The sequence below is a fragment of the Toxorhynchites rutilus genome, chromosome 3, assembly GCF_029784135.1.
Source record: "Toxorhynchites rutilus septentrionalis strain SRP chromosome 3, ASM2978413v1, whole genome shotgun sequence".
Lineage (NCBI taxonomy): Eukaryota > Metazoa > Arthropoda > Insecta > Diptera > Culicidae > Toxorhynchites > Toxorhynchites rutilus.
In genome coordinates, this window is record NC_073746.1 from 44,565,134 (window position 1) to 44,588,140 (window position 23,007).

The window sequence follows — 23,007 nt, forward strand, 5'->3', positions numbered from 1 at the left end:
TGAGCACTCAATTCTTAAATCTATTCGTATATCTATAGTTTATTTAAATTTCAACTTATTCTACTATTTATAGCAAGGGGACGAATTACCCGCAAAGGAAGGAAAGGAGGGTATAAGGATATAAGGATAATCACACACGAACATCGATAGCTTTAAGGAAAACATATATATGGGACATGTAATCAAGGTCTAACCGAGCCAACACATCTCTCACCGGCACATTGGGCTGTCTTCCTCGGGCCCGAAGGGAGTTTTCTAAATTCGATCTGGCGACCAGATACACCTCGCACGACCAAACAACGTGCTCGATGTCGTGATAACCTTGGCCACAAACGCAGAGATTGCTGCTGGCAAGATTGAAACGAAAGACAAGTCTAGACTTTTGAACCACGGTTTGAGGCTAACCTTAGGGATAATCGAGTGAAACCACCGGCCCAATTCATCTTCATTCCACTTGCGTTGCCAGTTAGCGATGGTATTTTTGCGAACTAAAGAATAAAATTCATTGAAGGAGATTTGACGCTGATAAATATCGCCTTCAATTGCACTTACCTTTGCCAATGAGTCAGCCCTCTCATTACCCGGAATTGAGCAATGTGAAGGGACCCAGACAAAGGTAATGACAACAGCGTCTGGATAAAGCACTCAAAATTTCTCGTATTCTCTCAAGGAAGTACGGCGAGTGCTTTTCCGGCCTCACTGAACGGATAGCTTCGACAGAGCTAAGACTATCCGTTACAATGTAATAGTGTTCAACAGGTCGTGAGGCGACGCTGTCCAGCGCCCAGTATATCGCTGCCAATTCAGCAATATATACCGAGCAAGGATTCTGAAGACTGTGTGAGGTGCTAAAAAATACGTTGAACACTCCAAATCCTGTGGACTCATTCATAGAGGACCCATCAGTAAAGTATATATTATCACAATTGATACGCCCATACTTTGCATTGAAGATTGTAGGAACGAACCCCAATCTAAGATAATCTGGATTTTCATGGATTTTCTCCTTCATGAACAGATCGAAATGTACAGAGGAATTGATGTAGTCAGGAAAACAAACACGGTTGGGAATATACGAAGAAGGAACAATCTGCATAGAGGTGAATTCATGATATGAATTCATGAATCCAGAATGAAAATTTAGCTCGATCAATTGCTCAAAATTTTCGATCACCAATGGATTCATAACCTTACACCGGATGAGGAACCGAAGAGATAATAAATTGAAGCGATCTTTTAGTGGGAGTACGCCTGCCAAAACCTCGAGACTCATGGTATGCGTTGAGGGCATACATCCCAACGCAATACGGAGACAAAGATACTGAATTCGCTCGAGTTTAATGAGGTGTGTTTTGGCAGCTGATTGAAAACAGAAACTGCCATACTCCATCACTGAGAGAATAGTTGTTCGATACAACATAATAAGATCTTCGGGATGGGCTCCCCACCAGGTGCCGGTAATTGTACGGAGAAAGTTTATTCTTTGTTGACATTTTTTACTCAGATACCTAATATGGGCCCCCCAAGTACATTTGGAGTCGAACCAGACCCCAAGATACTTGAATGACATAGCATGAGTGATCGGTTTACCCAAAAGTTGAAGCTTTGGTTTTGCTGGTCTATGCTTCCTAGAAAAAACCACCATCTCTGTTTTCTCCGTGGAGAATTCGATCCCTAGCCCAATGGCCCAGGTTGAAAAATTGTTCAAAGTATCTTGTAAGGGTCCTTGCAGGTCGGATTCGTTTTATCCTACGACAGACACCACTCCATCATCTGCAAGTTGTCTTAGGCTGCAATTTTGTGTAAGGCAATTGTCGATGTCGCTTACATAGAAGTTGTACAAAAGGGGGCTTAAACATGAGCCCTGGGGGAGGCCCATGTAAGAGACCCGACTTACTGCCGAATCTCCGTGAGAAAAGTTCAAATGTTTCTCACAAAGCAAGTTATATAACATATTATTCAATAGAGGCGGCAGACCCCGAGAGTGTAATTTGTCTGACAAAACCTCTATTGAAACAGAATCAAAGGCCCCCTTTATGTCCAAGAATACTGAAGCCATTTGTTTTTTTTCGGCGTAAGCCATTTGAATTTCTGAAGAAAGCAACGCAAGACAATCATTCGTCCCCTTGCCCCTGCGGAACCCATATTGTGTATCTGAGAGTAGGCCATTCGTTTCAACCCATCGATCAAGGCGAAACAAGATCATTTTCTCCAACAATTTCCGTATACAAGACAGCATTGCTATTGGGCGGTACGAATTGAAGTCGGACGGGTTTTTGAATAGCTATAACTCGTACTTGTCTCCAATCATCTGGAACAATATTATGCTCCAGAAACCGATTGAATAAGTTCAACAAGCGATGTTTCGCCACATCAGGGAGATTTTTCAGCAAGTTGAACTTAATTCTATCCGATCCCGGAGCAGAATTGTTACATGAAAGGAGAGCAAGAGAGAATTCTACCATCGAAAACTCGGAATCAAGATCGCACCTATCTTGTGGTATATCTCGAACAATTTTTTGCACAGGAGCGGAATCAGGACAAACCTTCCGTGCAAAATTCAAAATCCATCGATGTGAATATTCTTCGTTTTCATTCGTTGAAGAGCGATTTCTCATGTTTCGAGCCACTTTCCATAATTTTTTCATTGACGTTTCTCGTGACAAACCTCCCACGAAATTTCGCCAATAAGCACGTTTTTTCCCTTTGATCAAGTTTTTAAATTGATTTTCAAGGTCCAAATACGTCTGAAAATTTTCAGGGGTTCCACGTTTCCGAAAAGCTTTAAATGCATTCGATTTTTCTACATAAAGCTTGGAACATATGCTATCCCACCATAGATTGGGAGGCCTTCGACGAATAGTGGAACCTGGGATGGGTTTCGTTTGAGCGCGAACCGCGCTGTCATAGATCAAACGAGAAAGGAAGTTATACTCCTCCAATGGAGGTAAACCATCTCTGGAATTGATGGCTAGAGCAATCGCGTCCGTATATTTTTTCCAGTCAATGTGTCTTGTGAGGTCATATGCCATGTTTATAGATTCAGAAGAATTCGACCCAATGGTGATGGAAATTTTGATTGGCAAGTGATCACTACCGTTGGGGTCCTGGATTACATTCCACTTGCAATCTAACGATAGTGAATTCGAGCAAAGCGAGAGGTCAAGAGCACTTGGGTTAGCAGGAGGTTTAGGCACACGTGTTGTTTCCCCAGTGTTCAAAACGGTCATATTGAAGTTGTTACAAAGGTCATATATCAACAATGAACAATTGTCGTCGTACTGTTCCCCCCAGGCAGTTCCATGAGAGTTGAAGTCTCCCAAGATCAACCGTGGCTCAGGAAGGAGTGAGCACATGTCATCAAGTTGTTTGCGGCTAACCGCAGCTCTCGGAGGCCAATACAAGCTGACTATACAGGTCTTTGCCTCTGATGTTTGCATGACAAGCAACAGCTTCGATCCCTCCAATAGGTGGAAGGTCAATTCGAAAAAATGAGTGGCACTTATTGATCCCCAATAGTACCCCTCCGTATCTGTCATCGCGGTCCAAGCGTATAATATTAAAATCGTGGAAAGAGATATCATCTCGCGAAGAAAGCCAAGTTTCGGACAGAGCAAAAACATCACAATTGAAGTTATGAATTAAAAATTTGAATGTATCCAATTTAGGGATAAGACTACGACAATTCCACTGAAAAACAGTGATATCTCCGACCTCTCTATCTAAATTAGACATCAAGAGAGATAATCATTGCAAGGAGGGGCCATGTTTGCATCAATTGCTGTAAAATTGTCTTTAATACTGGAAGCATTGAGATGACAAGGGTTCTGATGGAGTCGGAAACATTAAAACACTTTAAGATTTGATCCAAAAGGTCAGACAACTTTATAAATCCCGATTGGGAAGTTGAGCTGGACGGAAAAACAGGGACAGTTGGGGTTTTTGATGTCCCCTCGAGTGCTGGGTCGTTCGAAGGTGAACTATTCCCACGGAAGCCAGGAGGAACCTGATTTTGCTTGTCCGCTGCACTCGATTTTTTAGGCAAGCTAACTGGGGGTATCACCGGGGGGACTTGTTCTTGAACTTTGGGAGTGGTCACATTTTTGCGCCGGGGATTCCCTTTGAAAATAAACGGTGTGCCCCCGCTAGCTGTGTCCGCTTCCATTTCATCAACTGGCAACGTGGAAAAGATATTGTGTGTTGAGATTGGTTGTTGTTGTTGTTGGGCCAGTGGAGAAGCGCCCTTTAAAATTTCCGCAAAAGTGCGCTTCGAGCGTTCCTTTAAAGAGCGCTTCTGTTTCTCCCAGCGACTCTTGTAAGTTTCACAAGCTGAGAGCGCGTGTGGGGATCCTCCGCAATATGGACACTTATGCTCAGTCGCACTGCAGGATTTCCCCTCATGTTGCTCTCCGCAAGTGGCACAGCGCTCCTTGTTGGCACAATAATCTGAAGTGTGACCAACTGACTTGCATTTGTTGCAAGTCATGGGCTTTGGCACGAAGAGTCGCACAGGTAGTCTCAATTTGTCCACCATAACGTAGTCAGGGAGGGCGGCACCAGCAAAGGTGACTCGAAACGAGTCTGACGGCGTAAATTTAGTTTGGTCCCCATCATGGGAGAGTTTCCCGAGTTGGCGACAGTCCAAGATCTTTACTTCCATTGAGGGAAGCTTCTTGAACTTGCCTTTTCCTTCATTTTTTATTTGTTCGCTCGTCAGACCCGTTTCAGTTATCACCCCCTCAATTTCTACGTTATGGGAGGGTATAAATGTTCTATATTCGAGAGTGAAGTGTTGGTCAGCAACAATCTCGTTTGCGTGTTTCCGTTCATTCACGACAACCCGCAATTTGTTCGGTCTAACCCTGCGAATTTCAGATACAGAAGAGTATCTGGCCAGATCTTTCATGATCTGAATCACGTTAAGACTTTTTCCTTTTGGTTTTGGCCGGAGGAAAACAACCCACGGGCCAGTTCCAGGTGCATCTTCTGGATAAACTCTGACACGTGGAGCGGAAACAACAGAGGGAGAAGACGAGGACGAGGACGAGGACGAGGATTAGGTTGGATCGGAAACATCAGAAGGGGGAAGCGAAATCGATGATGGGAGAGGGGGAGTGGAAGTAACAGTGGGTTCAGAAGGGAGGCTTGCTATTTTCTTAGAGGGGGGCTTGGAAGGATGAGCAGATTCGTCCCCAGAAGAATTATCTTCTTTTTGAGGGACTCGTTTATGTTTTTTCCCAGATCTTAAATGGGATTCATTATCGGAGATCTCCATCTCTGGAGATCCTCCACTATCCTCCATTTTACAAAAATTTCTCTCTTATTTCTAATATATTATTGATTTTAACAATAATCTCGAGAAAAAAAAATAACAAAACAAAAATAAATTATGATAATAATATTAAACAATGAACAAATGAGTTGAATAATAATATTAATATTAAATATGTGTATCTTAATATAAAAGTTGTTCCGATACTGCGCTCTACTGCCCTAACCAGGGAGAGACAGAGGCTACGCGCTATGGATCAACACAATAGCGCAAGAATAGCTCACACGGTCACGTGATGATAATTCCCGTTAACGACAGCCACAGTTACAATCATCTGTTTTAAGTCAAATATGCGCCGTTTTGTTCGATGACTTGTTCCCAACGAGATGCCAACTTCATAATACCCCTGTTATAGAAGCTCGCTTCCTTATTGGCAAAAAACTCGGATAGCCAATTTTTACATGCCTCTTTTGTGGCTAACTTCTAACTACCTAGCTCGTTCGCCATGGACAAAAACAGGTGGTAGTCACTTGGTGCAAGGTCCGGACTATACGGCGGATGCAAAAGAACCTCCCATCCGAGCTCCCGGAGCTTCTGGCGCGTCACCAAAGAAGTGTGTGGCCTGGCGTTGTCCTGATGGAAGACAATGCGGCCTCTGTTTATCAAAGATGGCCTCTTCTTCATGAGTGCTACATTCAAGCGGTCCAGTTGTTGGCAGTACAGGTCCGAATTGAGCGTTTGGCCATAGGGAAGCAGCTCATAATAGATTATTCCTTGACAATTCCACCAAACACACAGCAGAACCTTCCTGGCCGTTAATGAGGGCTTGGCCACCGTCTGAGACGCTTCAGCGGGCTTCGACCACGACCGTTTGCGCTTCACGTTGTCGTAAGTGACCCACTTTTCATCGCCAGTCACCATCCGCTTCAGAAACGGATCGATTTTGTTGCGATTCAGCAGCGATTCACATGCGTCGATACGGTCAAAGATGTTTTTTGCGTCAACGTGTGTGGCACCTATACATCGAGCTTCTTTGTGAATCCAAGCTTCTTCAAATGGTTAATAACGGTATGATGACTTATCCCCAGCTCTTGGCCGATGCTACGGCTGCTACTATTTATGCCGGTCTTTCTCGGCTAATTCAGCGATTTTGTCGCAATTTTCGACGACAGGCCTTCCGGAGCGTGGCGCATCTTCGACGACCTCTACACCAGAACGAAAACGTTGAAACCATCGTTGTGCGGTGGAAATGGAAACTGTATCGGGTCCATAAACTGCACAAATTTTATTGGCAGCTTGAGATGCATTTTTGCTTTTGTCATAGTAGTACTGTAAAATATGTCGGATTTTCTCTTTATTTTGCTCCATATTTGCAACACTATAACTCACAAACGACTTAACCGAACAAAACACTATCAAGGACTATATTATAGCGCGCAAAAATACCTTTCCAACAAGCTATAGTATGACTCGATACAATGAATACAACTAGAACTACGCGCTTACAACGACACCTCGAGGAAATACCGCAGGACTTTTTTGGCAGCCTAATATATCTCTATCGCATGAACCAATAAAAAATAATATTTTTTTGATTTCGCTATTTTTAGAAAATGTGGAAATATAAAAAATACGTTTTTAAACGGCATCTTTTTCTTCAAACGACCGCCACTTTGTCAAAAACAAGTTTTTGACTTGTCCGAAGTTCATACAATAGCGGCATCTCCACTGATTCAAAATCTGCTCGATTTCTTTGTTTAAGATAACCAGAAGCACTGGAATCGTGTACGCTATGGCACAACTTTTTTTGAACCCTTCATCAGCTTGTAACTATTCTAATTACGAATATTTTTTTACCGTTCAATTTTTGTTTTGTTGTTAAAAGATAGATAAACAAATAATGATATAATGGTTAGTTAAACTATTCTTTGATTTTTTTTTTTTTTGGAGCTCGAAATTCGTCTATTCTCTGAACTAGAATACCCCCTTAAACAGGGAATACAAATTTAATATTCTATTCAAATATCAAAAACATTTTGTTTCGTTTCTCAGCATGAAAGTCACAAATAATTTAAAGTTCAGAACAAAAAAAAACATTTTCCACAGCATCCATCCTTTGCCGTCAGGGATTCCTATACCTATAGTCTGGAATTGATGTCAACATCTAGTTCAGTGATCCTATGATCCACTGGTTACAGTACATCCTCTCAGTAGCTGCCGCTAGTTCTCTCCGTCAGCATTTCTACGAAAGTAAACCATAGAAAAAGTGATCCTAATGTTGACATTATGTTTAAAAAATTGTTAGGTGGTCTTTGGTGAGATTTTAATCGATGTATACTGAAAAGCAAATCTACTAAAAGTTTTTCTAAGATCAACAAAAATCGGAAGAAAAAAAAAAGATTTTCTCGAGTACTCAATACAGAAGATCGATCCAAAAAATCGGAAATAAGAATAGAAAGGATCGATCTACTTAGAACGGACCCGGGATCGCCCAATCCTATCTGCGACACTATTAAATGAAGACCAAATGTGCTTATATTTTGCATAGGGTATTTTATCGTGCAATTCAACATAATACGATTTTTGACAAAAAAAAATTTAAGATATTTGGCTTTTTTTCCTGAAAATCCCGATTTCCTTTACTCCCCTTTTGGATGATTTATGAATTTTCAAAAAACTCAAAATTTGACCGCTTTGCGCCACTCTCCTTCAAGTCCGATTGAGTTGAAATTTTATATAGGGTGTTTTTACGAGGTGGTGAACATTTTTATGGGGTAGCTTTTTGAAATTTTTAGGTCGATTTTTTTCCATACATTCTTTGGCATTCTAAAAAAAATTTTAAAGCATTTATAAACAAACATAAACAGTTTATAAATACTTTTAAAGTACTTGTAAAATTTTCGGCTAATTTTGCCGAAATCTTCCCGATTTTCTGATTCGCCCAAGCCTGGAGTGCAATGATTGGATGTCCTTCAACGACAGTTGGCGATCGAGGGTTCCACTCCAACGCTTGGTTCCCAGCAGTTTTGCCGGTTCCCGAGTTGACACTGATGGATTTTGGAGATGATTGTGCGCAATTATTTTTATTTCTTCCTCCTGCATGAAAAATATCTCGGAACCTCGTTAGTTTTCAACTGCCGAGAAAAAAAACCGTTCAGAACTGTTTACAAGCAACAAAACGATGTTAAAAGCTTGCATATACGAACACTGGAAGCATCGCTATCGCCTTTTCTAAGTGATTTAAGTTTTAGAATAATAATCTCCGCTCCACTGACAACAGAGACAACCGTCTTGTGCAGACATCTCCTTTTTTGACGTAGGATTACGTCCTTCGGAAACATTGGGAGTGCAAATTGAAAAAAGAAAATCGATTGAATTGTGAAAATTGTTAAATTTAAAACGCTTATTGCTCATTCATTTCATGATGGGTTGAATAAATTTAACTTACGTTAATCGATTTCGGCACTCCATAACATTTGTTTACATTGAATAAAATAATACATGTCATGTAACTTCTAATCAAATAATTAAAAAAAAAATCAACCGTTACCCAAACGGAAACACCTCTCTCTGATTGATCGAAAAAATCGAAGCTTGTACTTCCTCTTGTACTCACAATTATTGTTCATACATTTCCTGATAGATTCACGAAAATTTTGAATCAATCACTTTGGGTGCATGCGCACACTTGATTGTCTGTTTCGAAGTAGGGGAAGACGGGGTAAGACCGTCCGGCGGGGTAAGACGAGCCACTTCTTGTTTTAGAAGAAATCCCCAGTATTTTGGCAAATATGCTACGAAAGAAGCATTAATAGTATACTTTCGAAACACGTTGCAACACGCACGAAATATCAAAGTTGTTAACAAAACAAAGTTTTCGTGTATTGCGGTTGCAAGCGATCTAATTGTCAAGGTAACCGAAATAAGGATTTCTCCAGCAAAAACTGTATATTGTGTTAATTGCCAGTAACCCAGTCCTTCAGTAGATTGTTCCGGTTCTGCCTGCATGAAAAGGTATGTAAAATATAATATATTAGGCTGTCAAAAAAGTACTGCGGTATTTCCGCGAGGTGTCGTTAAAAGCGCGTTGTTCTAGTTGTATTCATTGTATTCATACTATAGCTTGTTGGAAAGGTATTTTTGCGCGCTATTATATAGTCCTTGACAGTGTTTTGTTTGATTAAGTTGTTCGTGAGTTATAGTGTTGCAAATATGGAGCAAAATAAAGAGAAAATCCGACATATTTTACAGTACTACTATGACAAAAGCAAAAATGCATCTCAAGCTGCCAATAAAATTTGTGCAGTTTATGGACCCGATACAGTTTCCATTTCCACCGCACAACGATGGTTTCAACGTTTTCGTTCTGGTGTAGAGGTCGTCGAAGATGCGCCACGCTCCGGAAGGCCTGTCGTCGAAAATTGCGACAAAATCGCTGAATTAGCCGAGAAAGACCGGCATAGTAGCAGCCGTAGCATCGGCCAAGAGCTGGGGATAAGAGATCAAACCGTTATTTACCATTTGAAGAAGCTTGGATTCACAAAGAAGCTCGATGTATGGGTGCCACACACGTTGACGCAAAAAAAACATCTTTGACCGTATCGACGCATGTGAATCGCAAGTTGTCGTCAGGACAGAAAGTGCTGCTTCCACGGTGGTAGACATGTATTCTGCCACCTTGACCGAAGCAAACACAAAATCCTCCTTGGGCTTCGCGCTTGGATCGATGAGCGTTGATAGGATGGCTGCATAGCCAAAATCCTACGCAGCGTCGACCGTGATATCGAAATCTTACGACAGTTCCAACGACAACAATGGTCGTGCGTTGTGGGGATGCGTAAGTTTTTGTTTTCCTATGATGAGTGTTGATCGTGGGATATTTCTTTTTCTCAACAAATACTTACAAATGAAGAATACTGACAATAACCCTCTTTGTGTTCAATACCGTCACTGCAACAATGGCCTTGGAAGGGCCATTCTCAAACGCAGAGGAGCGGACCGTATTTCCAACTCCGGGTCTTGCGATTGTTGTAGTTTTCACTGTTGTTTTCACTCTTGTTTTACGACAATGCAGAGGTTTCAGTGTCGGCTTGGAAATGGTATGGTATGGGGTTTGGATTTGATTCCTGATCAGGCCGGAGAATTTTTTGTTAAAGAAATTTCTTCCGACTTGCACTGAAGTCATGCATATTATAGAGCTTGCCACTCATTGAGGGAGTGTTATTTGGCATGAGCAATATCTACTAAGTATTAATAAATGACGCAAGTTAATACCTACGTTGAGAAAGAAACAGTTCCTTCGGGACAGTTAGACCCATTCAAGAAGGCTGACATTACCAAGGATATTATATTTGTACAATATCGTCATAGAGATAATGTCATAAAGCACGGAAAAACTAGAAATATCGAAAAATTTATTATAATCATAAAGGATGTGTTTGATAGCTTCCGGAACGCAAAACTGGCTTTAATAATATAGTTCGGGTCCATTTGTCTACTTGTACGGCTCATGTTCACCCGGAGTTAGATGCACATGCTGTGTCCTTCATGATATGGTGAATTATGCCCCGAAAAATCCATTCAGTAGTTTTTTCTCGATATACCTACTGCAATAACTTTCATATCTCGGAAATCGATATCCTCATTTCTACTTTTTTCGGTCAATGATTTCGTGTTCTCAATATAACTCACGTGGCCGAGTTGAGAAGGCGAAGACCCTCAGGGTTGATAGTGCCACTGAAGGATAAAGATGACATTCGATATCGTAACAGGAAAAAACTATATCTATTTCGTTACATACCATGGATAAGTGGCTGAAAAAAAACAATCGCTCATCTGTTGTAATCTCACTTTAAAACGATGTGTGATGCTTTTGGTTTATGGAAAACCCACTGTTAATGGCACAATGAATAATATATTATATCGCACCATATTAATCTTCCGTAAGCACATTATCGCCCCCTCATCGTTCATTTTTGGCGAACGGGAAAAAGTTTACCGAGAGCCATTATTTGACCCATTTTGCATAGAAATTATACTCGTTATCGCAATTTTCATCTCGCGCGCATTACGATTTATCATTATCTCATTATACGCAAAAAAGGACAGCTTACCATCCCATCTATCCCTATGCAGCTTATCAGCTAATCCCCACGAAATTACATTCCATTTGACCTCATTCGAGGATAAAAGCATTGGTGCAGCGACAAAAAGTGTGTTGCATCTACAACTAATAGAAATTCTCATCAGCAGTAAATGCTCTTGGTCTTCTATTTTCAGTCACTACACGGATTCGCCGAAGGGTACGATATGCAGGATCTGGTGCTGCTTCAAACCTTCCTCGGTTTGTCGATAGCGCTCGGTATCGTATTCAGCGGGTCGTCCATCAACAAAACAGTGGAAGTTTCGTTCAAAAAAATTCAAATATCTCGTCAATATGTTTGTCAGGTATTGTCATTGCTGTCAACCTCTGGAAACAACAGAACGTAAATTTTTTCCCTCCTGCAGGGCTGTGTTACGCTAGTATCCCTCTCGCTCCTAATTCTATCGGCAGTCGCGGATTACCGGGGGCTTTGTTTTTCGGCATGGGCCTATGGCCTAGGACTGGGCGGTTATCGGTATACGCTGAAAATGCTTGCCATCGAACGAATCCGCGGCAAATACTTCTCGAAGGCTTGGGGTTTCATCAAGAGCGCTGAATCGCTACCGGTGCTACTGGGGGTACCATTGTGTTCCTTCCTCAACGACTCATCCCACAGATACGGTCGGGCCGGATACTACATTTGTGCGGCCAGTGCAGCCATCTCTGCGATTATACTATTCTTCGTTGGTCATCCCGACGGAAGGAGTATGAAGTATTCGGTCAACGGGTAAGATTAACTTTTTTTTCCAATTCACTCTCGTTGATAATCACAGCGGCGTTGCCGCCGATTCGCTTTTCCCCAGATCAATCACATCCCGCTGCACGGCTCCCACCTCGTCCAGTGACTGCCACCACATGTTGAACCGAAGTTTTTCATCGCAACGATTTAACAATCAGTGGTATCCGAATACCCACAGCACCAATCTGTCCAGCAGCTGTCAGCCGGGCTTTGGGGCGTACGGAGGACAACAGCAGCCCCAGCAGCGCTGCTCATCGAATCAGTTCGTTAATGGTGGCGTTGGCTTGCTGACAAGTTCGACTGGTCTGGATGGGGGAGCCACGGGGGTGGCAAACCACAGCTATCACAGTCCTTACTGCCAAAGTGCTAGCCAATTGCATCACGGTCGGTTGCACAAAAGTCTGTCGTTCGCCTTCCAAACGCCAATGATGACAAACGAGGACCGAGCCCAGCACACATGCCAGCAGGGAGGCCAGTCTAGACAATACGCCACCGAGTATCCCCCGAGCCGATGCTACTCTAGGTGAGATTCATAACATTACATAACAATCTATATGAGATCCATTGTTCTGCTTCGGACACATTTGTGGCAGGATTAGCAAAATTACCATTTATGTTGATTTTGCTTCAAGTGCAGATAACATCTGGTTGATGTGAAATGTTGAGTTGATGAGTTGAGATTATCAATTTGATCCTAAGCGTGGAGCATCTTCCAGACTGTGTACTTTGGTTACAAAAAACAATAATACCATCCTTGGCAACGTTGTTTCACCTCAACCAGCAGGTGTATCGGTTCACATATCTGCTTCAGCAGTGAACCCGCAATGGGAAACACAGAACCCGCCACTGCCACTGCTGCTAATGATGGCCAAATTATGCGTGAGCATCTGCCCCCGAGAGAGCACGACGAAAACAAGGTTATACTTTCGCCTCGTCCCGTTACAACGAATTAAGGATGATAGACGGCAGTCAAGGGTGAAATTTTGTGGACACCGAAGCACTTCATTTGTGGAAAATTTATAGGGGCTGTGCAAAAGACAATGATGTGCCACAACGTGGGAGAGGCACGCCAGAAGTTTGTTTTTCTTCTAATGACTAGCGGAACTCTTTTGTGTTGGATGTTGTTATGGTGGTATCATGTTTAATGTAAAAAGTTGGAGTTGTTGTTAGGAGGTTGTAAGCTATCAGATTATGCATCGAAGGGTTCACTGCGTGGTAGTTGAAAATCTGATCCAAACTTGGACAAACGGGATCATGAATTGTTTGAAGAGAAAGCAGTTCCAGTGAACCAAATAAAACTTTCAACTAACTCACAAATCAACAAATGCGACGCCATTCAATACGTCTTCTATCATTCGGTGAAACTTATTTTCAGTTGCCCCATTCCATCGTCGGCAAAAACATCGGCGTGATATTTGCTAATGGAACCTGAACTAAGAACTAAAATCACGCAAGAAAAAAAAATGCGAAACAAAAAAATAAAGTCATCACTTTTTTTTTAATAGATCAAAATTTGAGACGAAGCACGCGCGTTAACGAATGTTTTGATGCAAATTCAATGACGTTCTATAAATGACGACTGGCTAACGACCCTTCCTAAAACCCGAAGCTAGCATACGACAAGGTTACGGTACAAGTTTCCCTTCGAATTAATTCAGGGGAGCTGGAGGTAAGCCCGGCCCCATATGGGAAAGTATTGTTTTGGAAGATCTGAGGGCACATGTTGTTATGTTTCCCTCACGGAATCATTGTTTAGATTATTTTCCATGAGATATAAGAAAATACCAGTACGGCTATTTTGCAAGTAACAGTCAATTCTCGAAACTGACATAAAAACAGAGAAACGGGCCTCCCATGGGTGTAACACCGGCACCCTCAATTTGGTCATAAATATACTTGACACCAGCTGAACCAGTTTGAATGTGGCAACCGCCAAATGGGAGATATTCTAATCCTAGATGTGGCTGTTGATTATGGTTCGAATCGCTCAATTGATATATGGTCGAAACAAGTCGGAACAAGCTCCGGTGAACATGAAATTTGATATTAGGCAAATCTATCATGCGGCACATCAAACCACACTACAATTTTCAATTATTAGTTCGATGAAATCTAGTTCCTAATTTTGAGTTCACCACCTTTCACAAAACGTGATCCTGTAATGTAGACCAGAGGATTCCAAAGCCTTGGAAGCACGTTTGACAGAAACTCCACCAACGATAGGCTTTTTTGCAAGGGTGAGGTTTTCCAGGGACCCACTCTCACAATTCGATTTCTTTGGGAGCTTCAAGGCATCTGAAATAGATGGAAAATATGTCCCAATAACCTTCAAATAACTGGAAATCTTGCCAGGCTTACTCCACTCAAATGGTGACGGTCTTACCTCACCAGCATACATTTTGAGGGAGACTATTTTCATTAATGTATTGCCTTAACTTAGCTCAACTAGAATCTCAGTGATAGTTAACAATCCAGGGGACAAACTGTAGAACAACGATAAATGATTTGAAACCTCGTTCAAGAATAAAAGCTTAAATTCCACTACCGAAAAATTACATCCGGTTGCACATCATCGGCACTCGCGTTTGTTTTGATTAATATTTTATTTCTAGTAAAACCCAGTGACGAGCTTACCCCCAGTTCCACTAAAGGGCTTCTAAACTATCATTTGCATTTGCTACGAATTCTACGAAAGAAATATTTTCAAAAATTCATAATTTTTGAGCTACTGAAGCAATTCGGATGATCTAAATAGCACATTGGAACATCGTTCAAAAGCTATGATTTTTTCAAAAAAAAATTATAATTATTTTATGAAAAATTGATTTTTTGGACCATCGATTAACTTTGAAAAATCATAACTCAAAACGAAAAGACCTTTCTCTGATTTGTGGATTAATTTTGTAAAAAAAACCCTCAGCTTTCAAGAAAAAACTCAGCTTTCAAAAAAGAAGATTATATATAGCGTCCTTGGTCTCGAAACCATGTAAACTATAAAAAAACAATACAATGAATAATAACGAAAACAAATTCCATTGTTTGCATTTGTAATATTTTTTTCAAAGAAGGCTTGCTTCATTGTGATATTTCGATGAAAAAATGTATTTGTAATGTAATGTATAAAAAATTTCTAATGAAAAAATTAAAAAATACGGGACTAATATTTTACGATGAGGAACAAAACTACCAATTTTCACGAAAATCTGAGAACTACTTCAGTAGAATTTCTTGTAACCATTTGAAAGAATATTCAAAAACTTATTTAGGATAAGATTATTTATTTATAATTTAGGATAAGTGGGGGCATTTTGGATCCCCTAAGCAAATCGCGTAATATTTCCATTCCAATACTGTCCAAAAAAATGTCACGTTGAACACTGAGTTACACTTGTTTTCACTGGATCAATGATTTTTAATTTTTCAAGCTTCAAACTACCTTATATATCATCAAATAACCATTCCCATTTCCAATTCTACGTGGATCTTTTCACTGTTGTTCGAGCATTTTCAAACACTTTCGATGCTTGCCAAAGAAAATCCGTTCTTGATGGTATGTATTGCTCTATCGAGCTCCTCCCTCTTCCAACGTTGTCTGCCCATCCTTTTTTTAATCCCGCGCCATCTTTACTCAATTAGACCAAAGAAAAGATTCAAACCTGTATGACCAATTCACCTCACAGAAACGTGTCCATGTCACCCCACACAACATGCAAAACATAAAATGCAGTTAATTTCATTTATTGTTATCAAACTAACAGTTTCGCTGCCTCAAATTGTTAATTGTTCTTCTGTAGGCGAACATAACTTTACTGCAGAATACACGAAAAGTTTGTTTAATTAGCGGAAAAAAACCTTGAAACCACGATCGAAAAACTTACATTTTCTGACAATCTTGTTCATGCTACCGGTTCGCCACCACACCGCTCCCCTAACCCACTTATCAACCACCCGGTCGCACCACAAACCATAGAATCGTCTTGACTTCACCGATTAGCTTGGCGATGACAGCTAAATTGACGGTACAATCTTGACTCGCGGATTATTTTTCCTTAGCCAGGAACTAGAGATGGGCAAAACGCTGTAAATCGCTTGTAAATCGCTTTATCAGCTCCGAAATCAATTCATTACAGAGTTTTTTCATAATCACTATAACTAATTTCTCTTGATTTATATAATGTTGATCATGTCGAATTATCAGGTGGGAGAGAATAGTAGTTTTCGATAACAACACAGTTTTCTCCCCGTTTTATATCCCAAACATTTTTAAAATGTTTCGAATGGAATGTTTTCATGATTAACTGTATTTTATTAGTCAAACCATTTCATTCGATACCCATATGCGGGATTGCATGAAAAAACTATGGATGGGTTTCTTCAATTAGCAATAATCCCACCTCGGATGTTCCTCATTGGGTACGAAATCGCCGCTGCGCAGAGCTATCTTTTGTGTGTATGTTGTTATGTTGTTATGTTTCCTTCAGGGTATCATTGTTTAGATTATTTTCCATGAGATATAAGAAAATACCAGTACGGCTATTTTGCAAGTAACAGTCAATTCTCGACACTGATATAAAAACAGAGAAACGGGCCTCCCATGGGGGTAACACCGGCACCCTTAATTTGGTCATAATTATACTTGACACCATCGCTCAATTGATATGGGCTTACTGGGCTTACTCCACTCAAATGGTGACGGTCTTACCCCACCAGCATACATTTTGAGGTAGACTATTTTTATTAATTTATTGCCTTAACCTAACTCAACTAGAATCTCAGTGATAGTTAACAATCCAGGGGACAAACTGTACCCCACCTCGGATGTTCCTCATTGGGTACGAAATCGCCGCTGCGCAGAGCAATCTTTTGTGTGTATTGATTAAATTATTGATGAAACTAGTGAATGAATGAAACTATTTAGGAATTCAATTGCGAACAAATCCCAATTTAAATCAATTCATGCATTATGGCAGTAGTTATCGCAGCAAATAGTTATCAAAATTTTGCCTAATCATCAAACGGTATGCGTAGAAGTTTAGTGAGCTGGCGACACGAAGAGATATCTTCCAATGCAGTCTTGAATAATCGAGCCAAAGCGTTGCATTTGTACCTGCTTCTGTAGACCGTGTTAGCAAACGAATTCTGGAGTGTAAAAACGCATGGGGGTATAAAAGAATTGCCGACTTGAATGTATCTGCAATGCCGATTTTCCCAACTTCTTGATTTCGGAATCTGTATTGGGAAAACACACTCCGGTTTGCAAAAGTGCAAGCGAGTACAAAAGTACCCGTAGTTTGCATCTATTTTACAATGCCAATTTTCCCTGGCTCCATGGTTTTGAAGTCTATATTAGGGAAACATTCGCATTTCCAGAAACGCAAGCAAATACAAAAGTACCCGCTGCTTACATCTGATTTGCTATTTCAATTTCCCCTGGCTCCATGGTTATGAAGTCTGTGTTAGGGAAACATCCATCCATTCCAGCAATCATACCTCAATCGTTGCGCAATCATAACTGAGTGGATTTTCGAGCGGCACTCGCTTATATACCGATTGGTGTGATTTCAATAACCTGTTTTGAAAGCAATTTTAGGGCTATTGAAACAAGTTTTTGGATCAAAATGTAACAAGCATATAACGCGTAGACTTTTTGTCTTTCGAATGAAGTGTTTATCAAACCATTTCGTTCAGTTGTTTCGGAGCTATTCACGCTCAAAATCTCGATCTCCGGCGTAACGCTTTCGTTTTCGACACTTTGAACTTACACCCCAGCATAGAAATGAAAGACGTAGTCCTACGTCAAAAGTAATTAACCACCATGGAATTGGATATATAATAAATAACTCTACTAGTCAAGCCTTTTCATTACATGTGATGGGAACCGTGGATCTTTTTTGAACCGTGGTTCATATGAGAGTCGTTCATTTGAGAGCCGCGGCTCATTTTTAAAGAACCGTGGATCGTACGATCTTTCTGACGAACCGCGGCTCGTTTCAAATGAGCGGCTCGTGAACGCTCGCCCATATCTACCAGGGACAGATTTATACCTGAAGAAAATTTGAAATAACTATTTTATTTTTACACTTAGAAAAATCGTCGCTCGAAAACTCCCAAATATATTTAATAATGCAAACATTAGTAGAATTTACAAATTGTTTGTACATATTGTCAACAACCCCGCATCCCTACCAGAGGTTAGTATATTTTACTCGATAACATTAGTAAACATAAGTGTTGTCATATATGAAAACTGGTGAGGAATGCGCGTATTAACCATTTTTATTGTTGCCATGAGGCAATACGGAGGTATAATAAAGATATAATTCTAATACTTGCATCTTCGGCGAGAAAATGTAGCCGACATTGGGCTTACGAATCATGATTCTTCTTGATATAATGGTTATTAATTTGATAGAAAATGACTATAGATCAGTGTTGTCACATTTTAATCAGTACCAGAGAGGTTAAAAATCTTTCTCATCTGTACTTTTTCGTCCAAAAAACTGTACCAATAATCTGTACCATCGAAAATATTCGTTGTAGAAATTTAGAATGGAAAAAATACTCATTTATTTACTACAAACACTACATTTACATTTGCAAGCCCTTCGTGTGTGTTATAATGCTTATACATATATTTTTTATGAATATAGATTGCGTACTATCATGAATTAAAATTTTTAAAAAATCGCTCCAAGTGCTACTGCGACGTAAAAGTCGTCATGTACCTTAATGTTGCTTTGTCCGAATGTAACAAAATTCACACGCGAAAAAAAACTGTACCAATCTGTACTTTTTGAAGAAAATCTGTACTCTGTACTCTGAACCTGTACCAAAAATAACGAAAAAATCTGTACCTTTCCAGATAAATCTGTACGTGTGGCAACACTGCTATAGATAAGTAGCATTTACCAAAAAAAATCGTTATACTAACTAATTATTTGTTTCGGTGTAGGGATTCGTTTGATTTATAAATGAGAATGTACATGTTCATAACGAATCAAAATGTTACCACGCCATGCTGGAATGGATCATTTGAGAAATAATACAATATTTATTCTGATTTATATCGATGAAAAATCCTTTCTATCACATCTAACTCGATGTTTATTCAATAAAAGTTAAGATATGCAATGTTTTATGTTTTTTTTTATCCAAAATATATATTTTTATGAGGGCTCATATGGCGTCAACCTGACGGGGCCGGGAGTTCAATATTTCGACAATGTTTGCCTTATAACTATGTTAGTAATATGTAACCGATTACTCGCGGTTGGCTCGAGGTTAGTATTACAAGTGTTTTCGTAATTGTGATGTTGCTGTCTCCAATGCTCTGTACCTGTATCCCAACACGGGATACTTCCTTTTGGGATGCAGCTGACCATTAATCAGCAACGCCCCCTAGTCTGTACCCTAGCGTGGTGCGTCTTCTCGACTCGAGGAATCCAGGATAGAATGGTCACTAGCCGGCGCAAACATCAGCTCGTGTAGAGTTGTCATGAGCGGTACAACCTTTGGCTCTTGTTGAATGATCAGTGGACTGCACAACCTTTGGCCCGTGTATCTGCAAAGAGTGTGTGTATGTATTGCCGCGACTAAGTAAAAGTTTATAGATCGGAAAGGAGGGATATGAAACAGGGACACAACGAAGGAAAACACCATTAAACGTTGACATCGGCGTTTCTGAGGAACAGGTATAGATGAAGCAGAAGATCAGGATCACGGCTACCTAAGATATCCCGGACGGGGATATCCGATTGTTTGCCTTTTGCTCTCACTGCTCTAGAGAGCTGAGAGCGAGCAGCATGGAACCGGATACACGACCAGACAATATGCTCGATGTCGTGGTAGCCATCGCTACAATCACAAAGATTGTTTGCTGCGAGCCCAATGCGATAGAGATGCGCGTTTAGGTTGTAGTGATTGGACATAAGCCGAGATATCACGCGAATGAAATCACGACCTACATTCAATCCCTTGAACCATGCACTCGTCGAGACCTTAGGGATAATCGTGTGTAACCAACGACCGAACTCATCTTCACTCCACATGCGCTGCCAACTTACGAGCGTATACTGACGAGGAATGTGGAAAAATTCATTATAAGCAATTTTCCTTTCAAAAAGTGTGCCTTCTAAAGCGCCCACCTTAGCTAGCGAGTCCGCTTTCTCATTCCCCGGAATCGAGCAATGAGAGGGAACCCATGCTAAGGTAATCTTGAATAATTTTTCGACCAAAACACTCAATAGTTGTCTTATTCTTGTTAGGAAATAAGATGAGCGTTTATCAACTTTCATTGAGCGGATTGCCTCTATTGAGCTGAGACTGTCTGAAAAAATAAAATAGTGGTCGATGGGCAATGTTTCAATGATCCCTAGTGCGTAGTATATCGCACCCAGTTCAGCGACATACACGGAACAAGGATCTTTGAGTTTGAAAGAGGCACTGGAATTTTCATTGAAGATACCGAAGCCAGTGGACCCGTTTATGAATGAACCGTCAGTAAAGAACATTTTATCAGATCTAACTTTCCCATATTCTGCCGAAAATATCGGCGGAATAGAATCGGAGCGTAGATGATCTGGGATTCCATGGATTTTTTGTCGCATGGACAGATCAAAATTGACAGAGGAATTGCAAAAGTATTGGAAGCAAACTTGGTTGGAGATGCCCGGTGAAGGGTGCACTTCATGGGTAAGGAAATCATTGTACAAAGACATAAAACTTGACTGAGGAGTCAGTTGGAGTAGATTTTCGAAGTTATCAATCACCAATGGATTCATGATCTTGCAACGGATGAGAAATCTGTAGGATAATTCTGTGAATCGAAGAGTAAGCGGGGGTACTCCTGTCAAGAATTCGAGACTCATGTGTCGAATGCAAACACCCCATTGCTATACGCAAGTAACGATATTGTATTCTCTCCAGCTTGAGAATATGAATCCTGGCAGCTGATCGGAAGCAAAAACTGCCATATTGCAACACTGATAATATCGTTGTTTTGTACAACTGAATGAGGTCTCCTGGATGGGCACCCCACCATGTTCCAGTTATTGTTTGGAGAAAATTGATTCTTTGCTGGCATTTCTGTTTCAAATACGCAATGTGTATTCCCCAGGTACATTTAGAGTCAAAATATACTCCAAGGTATTTGAAAAACATCGAGTGCTTGATCGCTTTACCGGATAGGTGAAGCTGGAATTGGGCGGGTTCGTGCTTCCTAGAAAAAACGACCATTTCGGTTTTCTCCGTAGAGAATTCGATACCCAGCTTGAGAGCCCACGTGAACAGGTTGTTCAGGGTATCTTGATTTTTGCAGAATGGCGGGATTAGTACCCGTGATGGAAATAACTCCATCGTCTGCAAGTTGTCACAGCGTGCAGTTTCTAGTTAGACAATCATCCATATCATTGACGTAAAAACTATACAAGAGGGGGCTTAGGCAGGAGCCTTGTGGTAGGCCCATAAAACTGTATCGAGAAGATTTCAAGCTGCCATGATTGAAAAACATGTGCTTTTCTGAAAGTAAATTGTACAGGAAATTATTCAGAATTGGCGAAAGTCCACGATTATGAAGTTTCTCTGAGAGAATTTCCATGGAAACTGAATCAAATGCGAAAAAAATGAAACCTTTGATATCGAGAAAAACGAAAGCCATCTGTTCTTTACGAGCAAATGCGATTTGGATTTCAGAAGATAGCAGCGCGAGACAATCGTTCGTCCCTTTACCCCGGCGGAAGCCAAACTGCGTATTTGACAGCAAATTGTTCGCTTCAACCCACTTATCCAAACGAAGTAGAATCATTTTCTCTAACAATTTACGAATACAGGATAACATTGCAATCGGCCTATACGAGTTGTGATCGCAATCCGGTTTGTTGGGTTTTCGTATGGCTATCACTCTCACTTGTCTCCAGTCATGCGGGACAATATTCAGCTCCAGAAACTTGTTGAGCAAGTTCAGCAAACGCTGTTTCGCCAAGTCGGGAAGATTCTTCAACAAGTTGAATTTAATCTTGTCCGACCCCGGAGCTGAATTGTTACATGAGAGGAGGGCAATTGAGAATTCTACCATCGAAAAATTCTCATAATCGCATTGGAGCGGAATGTCGCGTACGACGTTTTGTGCAGGAACGGAATCGGGACAAACCTTTCTTGCAAATTTGAAAATCCAAGGGTCAGAGTATTCTTCACTTTCATTTGTATGGTTCCAGCCACGCATTCTCCTAGCCGTATTCCAAAGAGTGCTCATAGCTGTCTCCCTTGACAAACTATTGACGAATTTCCGCCAATATCCACGCTTTTTTGCTTTAATCAAACCTTTTAGTTTGACTTCTAGAGCTTGGTACTTTCGAAACCATTCCACTAATCCAGTTTTCCTGAATTTTTTGAAAGCGGATGATTTTTCAAGGTAGATCTTTGAACATTCCTTGTCCCACCAAAGTGATGGAGGACGACGTCGGAAAGTGGTAACAGGAACACGTTTCTTTTGAGCTTGAAGTGCGCTTTCGTAAATCAAACTCGATATAAAATTATACTCTTCGAGTGGAGGAAGTTCATGCATTGAAGCAAGTGCTTCAGATATTATTTCTGCAAATTTTCTCCAGTCAATATTTTTCGTGAGGTCATACGCAATATCGACTGACTCACGAGAACCTGATTCATTGGCGATCGATAAAATTATTGGCAGGTGATCACTACCGTGGGGATCTTGGATTACCTTCCACGTGCAATCCAGGGATAACGAAGAAGAGCAAAGTGATATGTCTAGCATACTTGCCCGTGCAGGAGGGTTGGCTATCCTAGTTGCTTCCCCTGTATTTAAAACTGTCATGTTGAAGTTGTCGCAATGTTTTA

The 23,007-nt window shown here is 40.7% G+C and overlaps 1 protein-coding gene and 1 non-coding gene across 5 annotated transcripts in view; one reads left to right on the forward strand and one right to left on the reverse strand.

The window, feature by feature from the left end:
* LOC129775488 (monocarboxylate transporter 7-like) overlaps positions 1-23,007 on the forward strand; it is a 156,353-nt gene that overhangs the window by 129,773 nt on the left and 3,573 nt on the right. For all 4 annotated transcript variants that reach the window (XM_055780287.1, XM_055780289.1, XM_055780286.1 and 1 more), the window contains 3 exons: positions 11,552-11,719; positions 11,780-12,141; positions 12,218-12,676. In XM_055780287.1, the coding sequence (XP_055636262.1) occupies positions 11,552-11,719; positions 11,780-12,141; positions 12,218-12,676 (989 nt within the window). The remainder of the gene's footprint in view (positions 1-11,551; positions 11,720-11,779; positions 12,142-12,217; positions 12,677-23,007) is intronic.
* LOC129781019 (U4 spliceosomal RNA) lies at positions 16,456-16,592 on the reverse strand. The gene has a single exon (XR_008744059.1). It is a non-coding gene; the product is annotated as a U4 spliceosomal RNA (small nuclear RNA).